Below are 14,862 nucleotides of genomic sequence, written 5' to 3'. Positions count from 1 at the left end.
TTATTTAGATGCAGCTGGGTGCCGGCTGTGGTGACACATGCCTGTAATCCCAGCACTTGGAAGACAGAGGCAGGTGGATCTCTATGAGTTGCAGCCCAACTTGACCTATATAATGGATTTCAGATCAGCCAAGGCTACATAGTGACACCTTGTCTCAGAATACCCAACAACAACCTAACAAAAAAAAGGGATGGTTACTCCAACCTTCAGTCCTCAAAATACAGTTGAATAAGGACTAGAAGCACAAATAGGGAATTTGAGACTTGAGATTCTGCTAGTAAGGGACGGGGCTATTGGAGAGGATGCCCAGAGAAGGTGGCACTGGGATCTGGAGGCTAAATAGGAACTCTCCAGAAGGAAGAGGGCGTGAGTGAGTTCCCAACCACAGTGCAGATCAGGCAAAGTCTCTGAGGTGGGACAGTGACATGCATCTTCCTGGTGGTGGGGGAAACCTGGGGTTCCACTCTTCTCTGGTCTGCACAGCTCATTCCCAAACTCCTAGATGCTAGGTCCTAGGAGGAGCAGTAAAAACCTGTGTCCGTAGAAGGGGAGACTGGCAGGGTGGTGGAGATTGGGAAGCCATATGAATCACTGAGAAGTGGGAGAACTTGGTAACAAGAAACAGAGCCCTCTTTAGGACTTGGCCTCTCTTCCTGGCTATCAGGGAATAAGGGGTCCCAGAGGATAGAGTGTCTGAACGTGCAGAGAGAAACAGGCAGATTTAATCTTAACAGCAGAGAGAACTTCTAAGGATCATAACTGCTCCTGGTGCCAGCATCCTCTGGAGATGATAGCACTAAGGCAGGAAGGCAAGCTCCTATCACAGCCCTTGGCCTCCCTGGTACCCTCCTAACCAGTGCCCCTGCCCTCACTTGGTAACAGGCTTGTAAGAATGGTCTGAGGGACAGCAAGGGGCTGGGATACTCTCCATTCTGTTGAGAGTAACACAGGGCCCAGGGATACTGCTCTATGGATAGAAAACTATGGCTCAGAAGGTAGTGTCTCACAGAACTGGGCCTTCCAGCTTCTACTTCCACAAGGACATAACTCTGCCCTGAGCCTCTTTGACATCAGAGCAAGTCTCTGGGGGTGTGCACCATGGCAGGGGCGGGCCAAGTCAGAAGAGGTGGTGAACAAGAATGCCTCTTTGCCTTTCTCCTGCCTTATTCAACTCTGGTTTGACCACTAGGCTATATATGTGTATACACACACACACACACACACACACACACACACACACACAAACACAGTATATATATCCCCATTTTCCCTTTTTGTAACCCATTCAAGAAAAGGCACGTGCAACTAAAATAGGGAATATGTTGGAACTTCTGTTGATTCAATGTTCTCTTCAACAACCAGAATCTTTCGGTTCTGAGGCCTTCTGTGTCCTCCAAGAGACTTCTGCTGGGTTGGTGTTGGAGCTGGGGGGAGGGTGCAGGACAGCTCGTCCCCACAGCATCTTCTGGAGTCTGGGAGTGGGCGGTGCACCGCCGGGGACAGGAGGAGCGAGGCGAGGTTTCGGTAGCAGGTCTTGGGATGTTCTGGTTGTATTATGCTGTGGCGGGCGACCATCTGCTCACAGAGGTGCTGTGGAGACAGGGAGAGAGGGCACCCGAAGCCGAGGGCATCCTGGGCCATATCTCTTCTCATTAGTTTGCCGTCTGGAACTAGCATAGCTCAGTTCTGCTTGCTGATCATTAAGAAAGGATGGCATTGTCAATAAACAAACAAACAAACAAAAAATGAAAAGAAAAAGAGGGTTTGGGCATAATTTCATCCACCGTTAGCTTCCCTGGCAGGAAGGATCTGCTTAAGGCTGCCCAGGGCTGAGACCTGTGGAAACACCACCTCACGGAAGATTTCCTCTTTGCTTCCAAATGGCCTCTGCCGGCCACAGTTTTTTAATGATCTTGAGAACTGGAAGATGTTTGTATAAGTTACGGCCACCCTTCCTGCACACTGCTCTCTTTTTCTAAAGAGACTTTTGCCTATTTCTCACAGACTTAAAGCACAGCTGTGGACCTAAAGCCAGCGCTCTCCCCTACCCCAACCATGTAGGGTATTGAAGAGCAGTGGATGGAATCAGAAAGCCTGGTCCAAGTTTTCTCGACTCCGTTTCCTTACCTATTGACCTTTCTAATAAGATACACTGGACATGCCAGTTCCGCACCTAGCCACATAGGTCCCACACTGTGTCATCTAACAGGTGACACCACGCTGGTGGCCAACCGTAACTCTTTGCCAACCTATAGATATTTTAACTGTACCTGCTCTGAGCGCCACATCCCGGGCAGTCAGATTAGCTTGCCTCAGCTAAGTTACTGAGAACAATAGGACTAGGTTTGAATCCTACCCCAGACAGTAGGTCCATCTGTACTGTATCAGGGTCCTTCTGAGATGACCTCAGATTGACCCAGAGAGGTGGTAGGTTTGCAGATCTTGACAGAGGGAGGTTTGGAGGAGGGACTGGTCGGAAGACACCTGCCATGTAGCTAGCATTTGAGCAGGAGAATGAAGAGCTCAAAGGATGGTACTAAGATTCTAAAGGCAGGAGGAGTCCATGTTTATAGATCTCAGGGTAATGGTTAGAATGGATCCAACCCTTTGCGGGAGTCACGGGCTCCTTTGTGAAGCTGAAGAAGAATGCAGCCTTTGCCCAGAGCATCCCATACACAGAATCGTTTTAATGACATTGTAAATGGGCTCATCAAAGCCTAGAGCCTTCCTGGCGGTCCAGCTAATAGCCAGGCAGGACCGGAGGAGGAAATGGCAAGCGGACAGAAGCAGAGAGAATAAGGAGTGGCGGTTGATTGGGAATGGGCAGGAAGAAGTACTGTGGGTGCAGATGAACCACTGAGTCAGGTGTTCAGGGTACCCAGGACCCATAGGGTGGAGCAGGCGAGGCAGATTAGGCCCAGAGGGGTGCTGCCAGGGCTGGGGGAAGGGGAGGCACTGGGTGGGCGAGCCTGGCATAAGCATTTCTTCCATGGAGCTTTGGGGGCGGTGACCAGATTGCGGTGGGTTCCCGGAGTGTGGGAGGTGGGAAGACAAGGCAGCGGATGTCGGACATTTGTTCTGGAAGTTTGGCAGCATGAAGGAAGAGGGAATCAGGCAACCAGGCTGCTGAGTTGAGAGGACGGCGGTTGCTTTACTTTATCGGGGGGGGAGGGGTATTTGTGAAAGCTGCCAATGAAGGGAAGTCCCGAGGACTCTGAGGATGCCAGACAAGTAGACTCCAAGGGTGCAGAGTGCAGGGCAAATCCGTGAGAAGGCTGCATCCAGAAAGCCCCCCCCCCCCCGAAATGGTCCTCTCTGCTGAGACCCCGAAGAACTCCGTAAGAAGGGAAAGTGACCTGTCTTGGGTTTTCCAGGAGGAAGTTAGTGTTAGGATCCGTCATAGCCCTCTTTCACATAGGGAAACAGAGGCCCGCCAGGATAAGTCAGCTTGTAATCAAGCAGGGCAAGGATTCGGGACTTCTCATTTCCCTTGGCGCTGCCCCGCCCCCCGGCTGCCATGGCAACCCTTCGAGGGGTTCTAGGCCAGAGATGATTGCACGCACCTGTGGCTGGCAGTCAGCCACACCCAGGACACCAGGACACCAGGACATCAGCTCCGCTAGTCAGCCAGAAAACAATTTCCCAATGCGAGCCGCTCTTTACAGCCCGTTAGCACGTTCCCACATTTTCGGCAGTCAAGTAGACCCGCTTTGCTGGGTCTTGGTGCCGAGAACGCAGGGTGCTGGATGAGGCCTCACTCCTGATGAACACACTCAGGGGGGCCTCCTTAGCCCTGGGGAGAGGCCCCTTCCCCCTTTGTCAGGCCCCCCCTCCTTTTCCCCCAACTCAGGAGACAGGGTCCATTTTGTTTCCGATGAGGCTGTTTTCATCCTCTTGATGTAATGAAGCCCATACAAGGCATCCTTTCTTGAGCATTTACTATACTCCAGGGACTCCTGCTGAACACATTGTCTGCCTCATTATCGCATTGAATCCTTGAAGCAACTGCTCAGGGTGGGGACTCTATTGCCTGCATTTTATGGGGGAGGAGGCAGACAGACCAAGATGACATCACCGGCTAGCAAGGGGCTGAACGGTGATGGTGGTTTGAACTCGGGTTGACTGCTCTTGCTTAGAACTGCATTTGCCTGCATGATAGGCAGGAGCCCTTGACTAGGGTACAGTACCGAGGTCAGACAGGTCTCTGTGCCATTGAGCCGCAATCTTCCCCTAGCCTTGCGTTGTCAATGAAGAAACTGAAGCCCGTGGGGCCCACCCCATCCAAGTTCTGAAAGTTCCTCTCTCTGATGCCTGGTGTCTTTGTCTCTCACACACACCTCTCCCTGACTTTATCTCTCGGTTAGATGGATAAATTGAGAGTGAAACACCTGTGCTGCATCATACCTAGGACCTCGTGGTATCACAGACCCAGCTAGAGCCGGGTGATTGTTAGCACCTGTCTCCTTGTGCCTGGGAACAATGTTCCACTTCCCCCCCCTTTGCACTCAGAGACACTGTCTACCCCTGCCCCTGCACCCAGAACAGTCCTGTTCTTGGGCTAACAGCCCCCTCCCCCGATCAGGAACCCAGGAACACTTCCACAGGTATTCTCAAGACCTTCCCTCCTCCCCACTCCCGCATCACTTCCTCCTCCGGGGCCACTTCTTCCCCCTACTGTCTCCATCTTGGCCTCTTTGATGCTCCTGCTCTGCCTGTCTTTCTGCTGCTAGGCCTTGGCCTGCCTGCCCACCTGCTGGCCTCCGCTCAGCTCAGAGCCCTCCTCCATTTGCCAAGGCTTCCGGGGCTGCGGTCACTTCTCATGCAAGATGAGAACGAACAAACACGCTTTTTTCTAAACAAAAGATGAAAGAAGCAGAAGTGAGAGCCGCCGGCTGGCTGCCTCGCTCTCAATTTGGCTCCCTGACTCTTGTCTACCCTGTTTGTCTGATTCCCCTCCACACACACACACTCTGCGCACGACAGGAAGGGAGCCTTCCTCTGTGTAGATGGAACCCCATCCTCTACTGTGTCTTATGATCTGTGGTTAAGTGCTCTGAAATGACCACCTCGCCCAGTCTCTGGGAGCACTCAGTGATGCTGCCACTGCCCTCTTTAGGGGAGAAAGAGAATCAGAGGCTAAGTTCCAAGTCACACGGTCAGTAGGGGGCAGCCTGGATGGGACCTCTGTGAGCTATAGTCCCAGCTCTTGAAGGCTCCGCACCCCTCTCTGCCTTTAGAGGAGCCAGGAGGAAAGGCTGGAGAACCCTATGTTCCCTTTACTGCTGCGCATTCCTTCTCACTTGGAGCTGCAGTTTCTGGATCTGTGTGTGAAGTGGGGTTCATAATTCTGATTTCTTCAGGTTGTTGTGGTATCAAGAGGAGTCTAGCAGTACCTGGACTTGAGAGCATCTTTATCCTGGAGCCAGGAGCTGGGCCCTGACTTGGGGAGTGTACCAGAGGAAGGCTATGCATCTCTGCCCAGGGGCGGCATGCTAAGGATGTCCTCTGTGGGGCTCAGCATCCCTGCGTAGCCATTTCCTGGTTCACAGAAAAGCTGTGCTGTTCTTATTCAATAGATCTCACTCCTGGGCCCCTGCTCCTTGGGTTCCGCGAAGCTTCCTGCACCCAGCCTGTTCCATGGCCCTGTCAACCTGATTCCAGGGGGAGAATATGAACTAGGATAGGAGACAACTGCCTGCAGAGGAGAGAGTTAAAATCCCCCCCCCCACCTCTCATTTTAATGTTGCAATTGATTACATCCTCCTTACTCACCCTAATGGAGGTCTAGCTGTGAACCCACCGTGGGCCAGTTACTGGTGAGCAAGGCAAGGCCCTACCATCTCTAGGCAGCTCAGAAGCCTTTCCAGAAGAGGTCACCGAGACACTTCCCTTTAAGACTTCATAGGAGTCAAGGTCTACAGCTGGGCAGGAACCTTGTAATGGCTCTCAGGTTCATTCCCCTGCCTAGGTGAGATGGAAGCCTCTGAAATACCTGTTGTCTCCTCATCCTCAGATGCCCATTTCTGTCCCCAATGCTCCTGACTTCCTGCCTCATTTCTGTTCCTTTCTCTTTTGTTTAAAATCCCTGCCTGATCTTGCAAGTTCTGTTTATGGAGGTGCTAGTTAGTGGTACTGACACTGGGTACCAAGTGCTACATGTTAGATTCCCGGTGCTGTGTTGGGTACTAAGTACTAAGTGCTAGACATAGGAACGCGTTAGTTGGGTAGGAAAGACAAGAGAGTGGGTAAGCAGCTCCCACAAGGGCCAGGTCAGGGGCGGAGTGGGATCAGTAGGCTGATAGAATAGAGTGCACATTTAGTCGTCTTACCTGCTTTTTGGTGCATGGCTCCTAAAACTCTTGCAGTTTCCTGAGTAACAGGAGTGACTGGAGTATTTGTTGCTGTCTTTGACCCCAGTTCCCGACACAAACCTCTTAATTCCCCCTGGGATTTCCAGATGCTGGAAACATCTTTGGCTCTTATGGGGTGACTCGTGGTGGGTTTCAGTATGGAGGTGGCCAGCAGAAAAACCAAGCTCTGATTGGACGCTTGGAATCTTCAGCCTCATTCTCCATTCTCTGGGGAGATGAGACTGGAAATCAAATTACTGACCGGCCACAGTAACATGGCAAAGTCGCCACAAAGACCCTACGTGCAGGGGTAAGGACACTGAGTGGCGGCAGTGGCATATCTCAGCTCCGGGGGTGGGGGTGGGGTGGCGCTAAGCTCCAATCTCCCAGGCTCTGGCCTCTGTTCCTCTCCCCAGCTGCTCATCTGTATTCTTCACCATGTCTTAGATTGTATAACAAACGCACAAACGTGCTTTCCTGAGTTCTTGAAGCTATCATAGAAAATCCTTTAATTTGAGAACAGCAGTAAGAACTTCCAGTTGTTAGCAAAGTTGTACAGGAGCACGGGCAACCCGGGGAACCATTTCCTACAGTTGGCACCTGAAGTGAGGGCATAGTGTTGTGGAATGGAGCCCTGAACCTGCAGCTCTGCCCCAACTCTAGATGACAGCATAAATGACTTGCAAAACTTTCCACGGGCAAAAAAAAAAAAAAAAAAAAAAAAGACTTTCCATGGGGGTATAGGCAGCAGGAGGACAGGCTAGCATAAAAGAAGCCACCTTTATTTGGTGACCAGTATGTGGGGGATGGCTAACAGCAGGTAAGCTTTTCCTATGTGGGGGCTTCATGTAGTACAGTGGAGTCCCTGTAGTAGAGGCAGTGTCTCAAGGAGGTGCCTGGGGTGTCTCTGCTTTCTTATTGGTGATGAGCAGGTAGAATGTGATGTCCCAGGGAAGAACCATTACTGTGTGATGCCTTCGATATACATGTGATCCTGGCCATTCCTTTCTTCCTTGTCCTTTTCTGCCCACTTACTTCTTGCTGCCCTGTGTTGAGGCAGCTAGAGTGTGCTCATCTAGGATCTATGCCAGGCTGCAGGCTTCCTCGGGGTCCACTCGCCATCGCCCCTGCTTCACATGTTAACGACAAGAAGAGAGACTATGACCCGGCTTTCCAGATAACAGGGTTCACAGGAATCATCTAAGCACCTTGTGGCTTGGGCATGCCCATCATTTTAGGTGTAGGGGTAGAAGTTTGGAGGCTATCAGGAACTGAGCATGGCCAAAAGGAAGCTGGGTGAGTACTCAGTGCCGGCATTAAAAATCCAGAAGCGCAAATGTGTGAGGCCCAGGTACAGCTCTGCTTGTGAGTGCAGTGTGAACTTGAGCAATCTACGTGGAGCTGCAACCTGGAGCTCAGCACCTTGATCCGTGCTCCACACAGGAGGCTTCTGGACTGTGGTTTTTGCACTGTGTCTAGATGATTTGTCCAAATGACAGCACACTCGCATCTGAGAAGTCGTCCCAGGCTCTTTCTTCTGGTCATTGGTGTGAGGACAGTGATGATGGTGACACTTTTCTGTGGTCTTGTGAGGGGTTGACAAGATGGCCTTTATTATGCACAAAAATGGTAGCTCAAGCTCAGATCCAGCCCTCAAACTAGTTTTCTTTGGCTCTGTGCTCAAACTCTTTTGAAATAAAGCAGCCAAACACTGCTACATATGCCCTTAGTCCCAGCACTGGGGGCACAGGAGTGACTTGGGAGACATTCCACGGGTGTACAGACAGCAGGAGGACTGGTTAGTCCTCCTTTATTTGGTGGCCAGTACTGTGGGGGGATGGCTAATACCAGGTAAGCTTTTTCTACACGGGGGCTTCATGGCACCCTGAGAATCTGATGGGCAGCCAGCTTAGCTAAAACATCCAGTCCCCAGCTCATGAGAGACAGTATCTCAAGGCAATAAGGCAAGGAGCAGCAGAAGACTTCTGACATCCTGGTCCGGCTCCACAGGGCTTGCACGAGCACACACATACATGTGCGCACACCACACACACGTACAAAACTGAATCTGTGTCAAATTGGCATTCCCTCTTACCAGCAAATACAAAAAAGCTTGGTAACACACCACATTGACAAAGGCAGAGAAAATTGGTTTCCATATATATATATATATATATGTATGTGTGTGTACATTATATATATATCACTAATACAAAAAATCTCTAATATAGTATATATATTATATTAGAGATTTATATATGCTATATTAGAGATTATATATATATGCTATATTAGAGATTATATATATATATATAAAATGTATATACTATATTAGAAATTTTTTTATATATCTATGACAAAATTGCCTGACAAGCAGCTTCAGGGAGAAAGATTTAATTTGGCTCACAGTTTCAGGGGGTTTTACTGTTTTGTGCCTAGGCAGACACGGCAAAGTGTCTTAGTTTGTGGAAGTAGCACACACAATAGTCTGTTCACATCACAACAGATCAAGAAGCAGAGAACATGTTAGCATACACTTCTGATCCCAGCACTGGGGAGGCAAAGGCGGGTGGATTTGAGTTCTCGGCCAGCCAGGGCTACACGGTCAGACCCTGTCTCAAAGGGAAAACTAAGTTAACAGCAGAAAGGAGAAAACAGAACAGTATACCTACCTGGTGCTGTGTGTGAGGCGAGGTCTACAAGGAAGGACTCCAGGCCCCAGCAACGGAGGCCATGGTAAAGAGGACAGTTTGCGGGCTGGGGCCTTGGAGTGGAGGCAGGATGTTTCCAGGTCTACATATTTACCTCCTTTGAACCTGGAGCTGTGTGATGTGTTACTTGTTCTAAGAACAAAGCTCTAAAGATTCTCTGAGACCCAGATTCTGTGGTTCTCACTCCAGGCTTCTAACGTTTTATAACTTGGTGACCTAACTTTTATAGACCTGGAGGGCTCATCTTGCATGAGACCAAGGATCTGGGCCCCTCTCTGGATCTTCCTGACCAGTGCTGCTGTAAGCCAGGCCCTGCAGCTCTCGTGACATAGATGACTCTGATGAAGGGGTCTCGCTTCTTTCACAGTTCAGCTGTAGGAGCTCTTGGTAGCCTGTGGACACAGGTCTCAGACTGTGCCATACTGTTCTCTGTCTTCCAGGGGAGCTTTCTCCGTGGTGCGCAGGTGTGTGAAGGTGCTGGCTGGCCAGGAGTATGCTGCCAAGATCATCAACACCAAGAAGCTCTCAGCCCGAGGTGGGTTCCGGGCTGCCTGCCCACTGCCTGTTTTCCACTCTGTTATCGCTCTCGCCGTGGACCCGAACCCCGAGCTTGGCTTCTGGGAGATGCTGCTGGCAGGCTAGGAAGCTCTTCCTTCTGAGAGTGTGATGAGAATAGATCCTTCCTCAGGAAATCCAGGCTAGGGGTTTCAGTGTCTCTCACATAGGTCAAGCCCTCCATGGTATTCCCTCTCCTTTCCCCTCTACCATGTCCTCCATGGCTTGCCGCCCAACCTCTGTAATTCTGTTTAGCCTGGCTCCTTCTATGGGCAGCCCCTTTGCTCTTCCCAGGTCTCTACTCAGGGTCACATCCTCGGAGCAGTATTCTTGCCTTCTGCTCAGTCTGCATTTTTCTCTTTCCACTGTTTTTGATTTCCACGTAGCTGTCCCCCAGGCTCACTTCACTATGTGCCTCACTTTGGCTCCTTGTTTAATCCCTGGTTGAGTGAACAGGACTCACCCACTGCTCTGGGCTCAGCACCCAGGACAGCACCCTCGCCAGGCCTCTGTGCTACCTGAGAACTGTCCGTGGCTCTGCTCCCAGGGCACTGGCTTTTGATTTTTTTTTTTTTTTTTTTTTTTTTTTTTGGTTTTTCGAGGCACTGGCTTTTGAATAGGTGCTCTGAGGTGTGGCCTGCTTTTGAAAAGAACATCCAGCTAATTGTAGCTTCAGAGGCTTTAGGAACATTGTCTCCCAAACCTTAGAATGACCCTGGCCAGCAGCAGCACCATGCCCTGAGAGATGGCCCGTGTTTCAATCTAAAACAGTTAAAGTTACATCTTTAAGGTGCCCAGGGGCACTGGAGTTTGGTAACTCTTTCAGAAGAGTTCTGGTCATTCCTGTGTGCTTGGGACAGTAGTTGGTGACCAGGTCAGTGTATTGATAAGCCAAACCCCCCGCCCTCCCCCACAATAGATACCTTGAAGGCCGGTGTAAGGAGAATTCTGTTGGGTGAGATGGGTGCAGAATCTTGGGAGAGAGGCACAGTGTGTCTAAGAATTTAGTAGGCTGAAGCTTTGTCTGGATGAGGGCCCAGCAGGTGCATGGCTTATGAAGGTCCTAGGGATGCTGTACCACAGTGATCACGCTGCTCTCTGCAGGCCTCCCAGCAAGCCCTGGACTGGGCTGTGGTTGCTGCCTTTTGTCTCCAGCTCTGTCGTCTGGCCCACAACACTCTATTTACTTACTTCTTTGCATCCGGCTAGGAGGAGAGGCTCTGAGGGTCCCCATCTGGCATGACTATTGTGAAAAGGCCAGGTCTGCAGAAAGTCTGGGGTTGGAGTCAGAGGCAAGGAAGCAGATGGGCAGGAAGTCCGAACAGAGTGCTGCTTCCTGTTGGCAGCCTGGCACAGCCTTCAGCTGTTACGTGCCTAGTTGTGCCCCAGTTCCCAAGACCCTGGGGATAGGGCTGGAGCAGTGGTTCTCAACCTTCCTGACGCCGATACCCTTTAATGCAGTTCCTCGTGTTGTGGTGACACCGCCCCCCCCCCCACCAGTTATTTTCATTGCTACTTTATAACTGTAATTTTGCTACTGTTATGAATCACAATGTAAATGTCTGTGTTTTCTGATGGTCTTAGGCAATCCCCATGAAGGGGTCATTCGACCCCCCCAAAGGGATCATGACCCGTGGGTTGAGAACCCTGGGCTATAGTTAAGGCAGGTCAAGTTTTCCTCTCCAGAAGAGCATCAGGAAGGAAGATGACAGGGGAGCATCATGCTGGCTGCGGCTGCAGTTCTATCTTCTCAGGGGACACAGAGACATAGAGGCCATCACTCCTGTTTGGGAAGGTGACTAAGCATTCTTGGACAGTAGAGGCTCTCACTGTTAGTGTCCGGCAGCTACTACCTAGGCCTTCTCTCTCTGACTCTCTGTTGAGACCGTGACCTCCTGGGAGGAAAGGAAGCCTGCCTAAGAGGCTAGGAGCAGGGGTGTGTAAGGGAACTTTCTACAGGCTGTCTGCTGCCACCGAACCCTCTCCCCAGCAGGGAGGAGAGCAGAGACTCCTTTAGCAGGTCTCTTTGTGTCACTCGCCTCCACAGGGGGCATTAAAGCTGTCACATTTGGCGCTATTCTCTAAACCTCCCCTGCTGGCTCTTTGGGATGGCTTCCCGCAGCTCCCAGCAGGAGCCGGACCCACCCGGGGCTTCTATCCACCCCTCCCAGCAAGCCCTGGCTTCCCCTAGCACACCCCACATGGCCTCTTCTAGCAAGTAGCTCCCAACTCCGGGAGGTATTTTTATATGTATTTTAAAATTAGTTCTTAAGAACAAAACCTTCACATTCCAAGTGTCATTCAAAGAAAACACAAGCAAATAAAATGAAACGTAGAGATTTTGCCTGTTTACATCCCTGCTGGTCCTGAATTCCAGTCTTGGAAACAAAATGAGCTTCCCCCTGGAGTTGAATTGTCTCAGTGAGGCTTTTGGACCGCAAAAGTCCTGGCATAGTAAATGACAGCCATGTGCTCTGGGCTAGACCCTCCCAGGTGCTCGATGGACCTCTTAGGGACTCTGGGCATAAAGGTGGGGTTGGTGCAGTGCTCAGGGGCGGTCTTCTAAGACTCTAGGCTCAGACTCCTGGCGCAGGCTCATGTGCCATGAGGTTCAGTAAGATGCCTGTTACAATGCTTTTGGGAGGCTCTGAGGTTCATGAGTCTGTCTTCCCCATACTCTCCTGACACCTCTGGTCTTCGGATTATTTCTCTCATATCCCAGGATGGGCGGGGAGGGGCCTTTTTTGCTCCCAGTGCCCTCCCCCATTCATCATTCCCTCTTGCTACAAACCTGTGCTCACCTGTTTGCAGGAGCCCTCCTGTGTGCTTGCGAGGCTCTGGTCCTGCCTGGCCCGACTGGGACTGTCTGGCTCCTGGCACTAGGCTGTCTCCAATTTGGCCTCAATACCCTGAGGTTGACCCAACCAAAGCGGGATGAAGGTCCCCAAGGTGTCATCGTGGGTCTAGGGGCTATGTTCTCAGGTACCAGGCAGGGTGTGTGGAGACTCTAAGCTTCCTTGGATGTCTCATCGCTGTGGGCTGGGACTGAGTCATACACCGATTATCAATGCAGTTATTCGCAGGAACTGACAGGCAGCTCTGCTGCTTGCCTGTGCTAGGGGTTTAGACAAGCCTCTCGGAAACGCCATGCTAGGCCCCTAGAACCTGGCAGTAACCAGTGGGCAAGGTTGTGTTTCCACTAGGCCCATTTTCCTGGGAATGAGATATGAAACACACCTATACACTAGGTAGAGGGAGAACTGAGCTGTGTTACCAAGAGAATCAGAGAGGAATGGGGCACACACCTTTGAGTTCAAGCCCAGCCTGGTCTATACAGTGAGTTCTAGAACAGCTAGGGCTAAAGCATAGAGAGACAGTCTAAAAGAAAGAAAGGTCAGACCTGGTGAAGGAGAGTGAAGGGCAGACGGACCATTGCAGAGAGCTGGGGAAGCTCTCGGAGGAAGTGACTTCGTCCTGGGATCTGTCTGAGGAGGAGGAAAGCAGTAGAAGAAGGCCCAGGGGAGGAACACTCTAGGAAGGGGGCACAGCAAGCCAAACACCCTAAGATAAGAAGCATGGTATAGCCAGACGGTAGTGGCACACGTTTTTAATCCCCGCACTTGGAAGGCAGAGACAGACAGATCCCTGTGAGTTTGAGGCCAGCTTGGTCTTCAGAGGGAGTTCCTACAGAGAGAAACCATGTCTTGAAGAACAAACAAACAAACAAACAAAACAGAAATATACGCCAGGCCAGAAAAAAAGTCAGTGTAACTGGACTTTGTGGCTCAGATGATATAGCCTAGAGTTGGATCATAACACGTTGGGAAGCTGTTAGTCTGTTGGATACCCAGGAGGAGCAGCGGTTTATTTATATACCCCCCCCAAAGGCCTTAACCACCAGAGTCAAATACCTAGGATGAGGAGTTGCTCAGTCTAGAAGCGAGGTCCTCAGAGCTCTAAGTTCTGAAAGGGACTGGCTGCCTTGATCAGTGACATTGAAGAGGGGACTACTCCTTTATCACCAGGTCTGCCTTTCTCTTCCTATACCCAACAGAGCAAGAACAATCAAGAGAACATGGCCCTGTAGCACTGGGCCTCTCGGTGCATTAGCAAATGAAAACTTTATCAACAGGGCTAGAAAATCCTGAACAACATTCTGTTCCCATGCAGCAGATGGGTATGGCTAAACAGGGAAAGGCTGCATGCAGGGCAGCTGTGCCATGCCTGCGGCTGGCGACAGAGTCTTAAAACCAAGGATTTGGCAGTTCCAGCAGGGAGGTCTGGTAATCAGACAGGGATGACGGGTTTGTGACCAGTGTTTGGTCCCACCCCCTGTCTAGTATGTCAGGGGGACATGTCACGTCATTTAGACGTGCACCCTATCGCTCTGAATGTGTTGTCTGGACCAGAAGATCCCATTCCTTTTGATAGGCTGGGCCTTGCCTCTGCAGATCTCTAGTTCTGCTGTGGATGAAGGTGAACTATGGGGGGGGGGGGGGGGGGGACAGGGGCTGGTTGGAGTCCTCTCCTCTGCTAGGAATCTGCACACCACTTCTGAGCGTGCTGAAGGAGACTGGGAGGGAGGGAGGAAGAAGACGGGTCTGTGGAGCTGATCTAGCCTTGCACCCCATCCCGACTCCCTGTAGCCTGCAGCAGGTTGTCAGCTGGGGAGCTGAGCCTATCAAATCAGAATTGGACTTAATTGCATTGCTGATGGGAAAGCCGCATTTCAACATTGATCGTGGCTTCTGCAGTCCGCAGAGGGCAGCCAGCAATTGATCTAGAGGAGCGAGCAGGGGAAAGAAGGGCTTTCTCTGTCCTCGCCACACCTGCTCTGGAGGGGCCATCCTGTGGTGAGGTTTTAGTCCTGGGTCAGCCTTGAACTGTAGCTTAAGTGTCCTTCTATGTGTTCCAACCTCCTCAATGGGGCACAGGCAGGCCAAAGGGAGAGTCCTGAGTCAGGTTACAGAGAACAGTACAACACAGGGTTTAAAGTCCAGCTCCAATCACACCGCCTGGACTGGGTCCTTAGCTTCTTCTTCCTCTGTGAAGTCAGAACAGTGACAGTATCCCCTAAGGAATGCTTGAAAGGTAAGCAAATGCTTAGCCCTGTGCCTGGCATCAAGTAAATTCAGGTTCAGAGTCTCCAACTAGAAAATGCAAACTTTGAGGATGGATGTAATACGGAAAGTGGAACATTCCACACTAGGAAAAACTGGGTTTTATGCACAACACCATGAAAAAAT

General features: G+C 50.9%; 1 protein-coding gene across 5 annotated transcripts in view; it reads left to right on the top strand.

The window, feature by feature from the left end:
• LOC121445229 (calcium/calmodulin-dependent protein kinase type II subunit alpha) overlaps window positions 1-14,862 on the top strand; it is a 63,249-nt gene that overhangs the window by 5,751 nt on the left and 42,636 nt on the right. For all 5 annotated transcript variants that reach the window (XM_041647262.1, XM_041647263.1, XM_041647264.1 and 2 more), the window contains exon 2: window positions 9,502-9,596. In XM_041647262.1, coding sequence (XP_041503196.1) covers window positions 9,502-9,596 — 95 coding nt within the window. The remainder of the gene's footprint in view (window positions 1-9,501; window positions 9,597-14,862) is intronic.

The sequence above is a fragment of the Microtus oregoni genome, unplaced genomic scaffold, assembly GCF_018167655.1.
Source record: "Microtus oregoni isolate MIOR12 unplaced genomic scaffold, Mior012 000168F_ref0000490, whole genome shotgun sequence".
In the NCBI taxonomy this organism is placed as follows: Eukaryota; Metazoa; Chordata; class Mammalia; order Rodentia; family Cricetidae; genus Microtus; species Microtus oregoni.
Note: the sequence above shows the minus strand (reverse complement) of the source record. Positions and strands in the feature narration are given on the sequence as shown.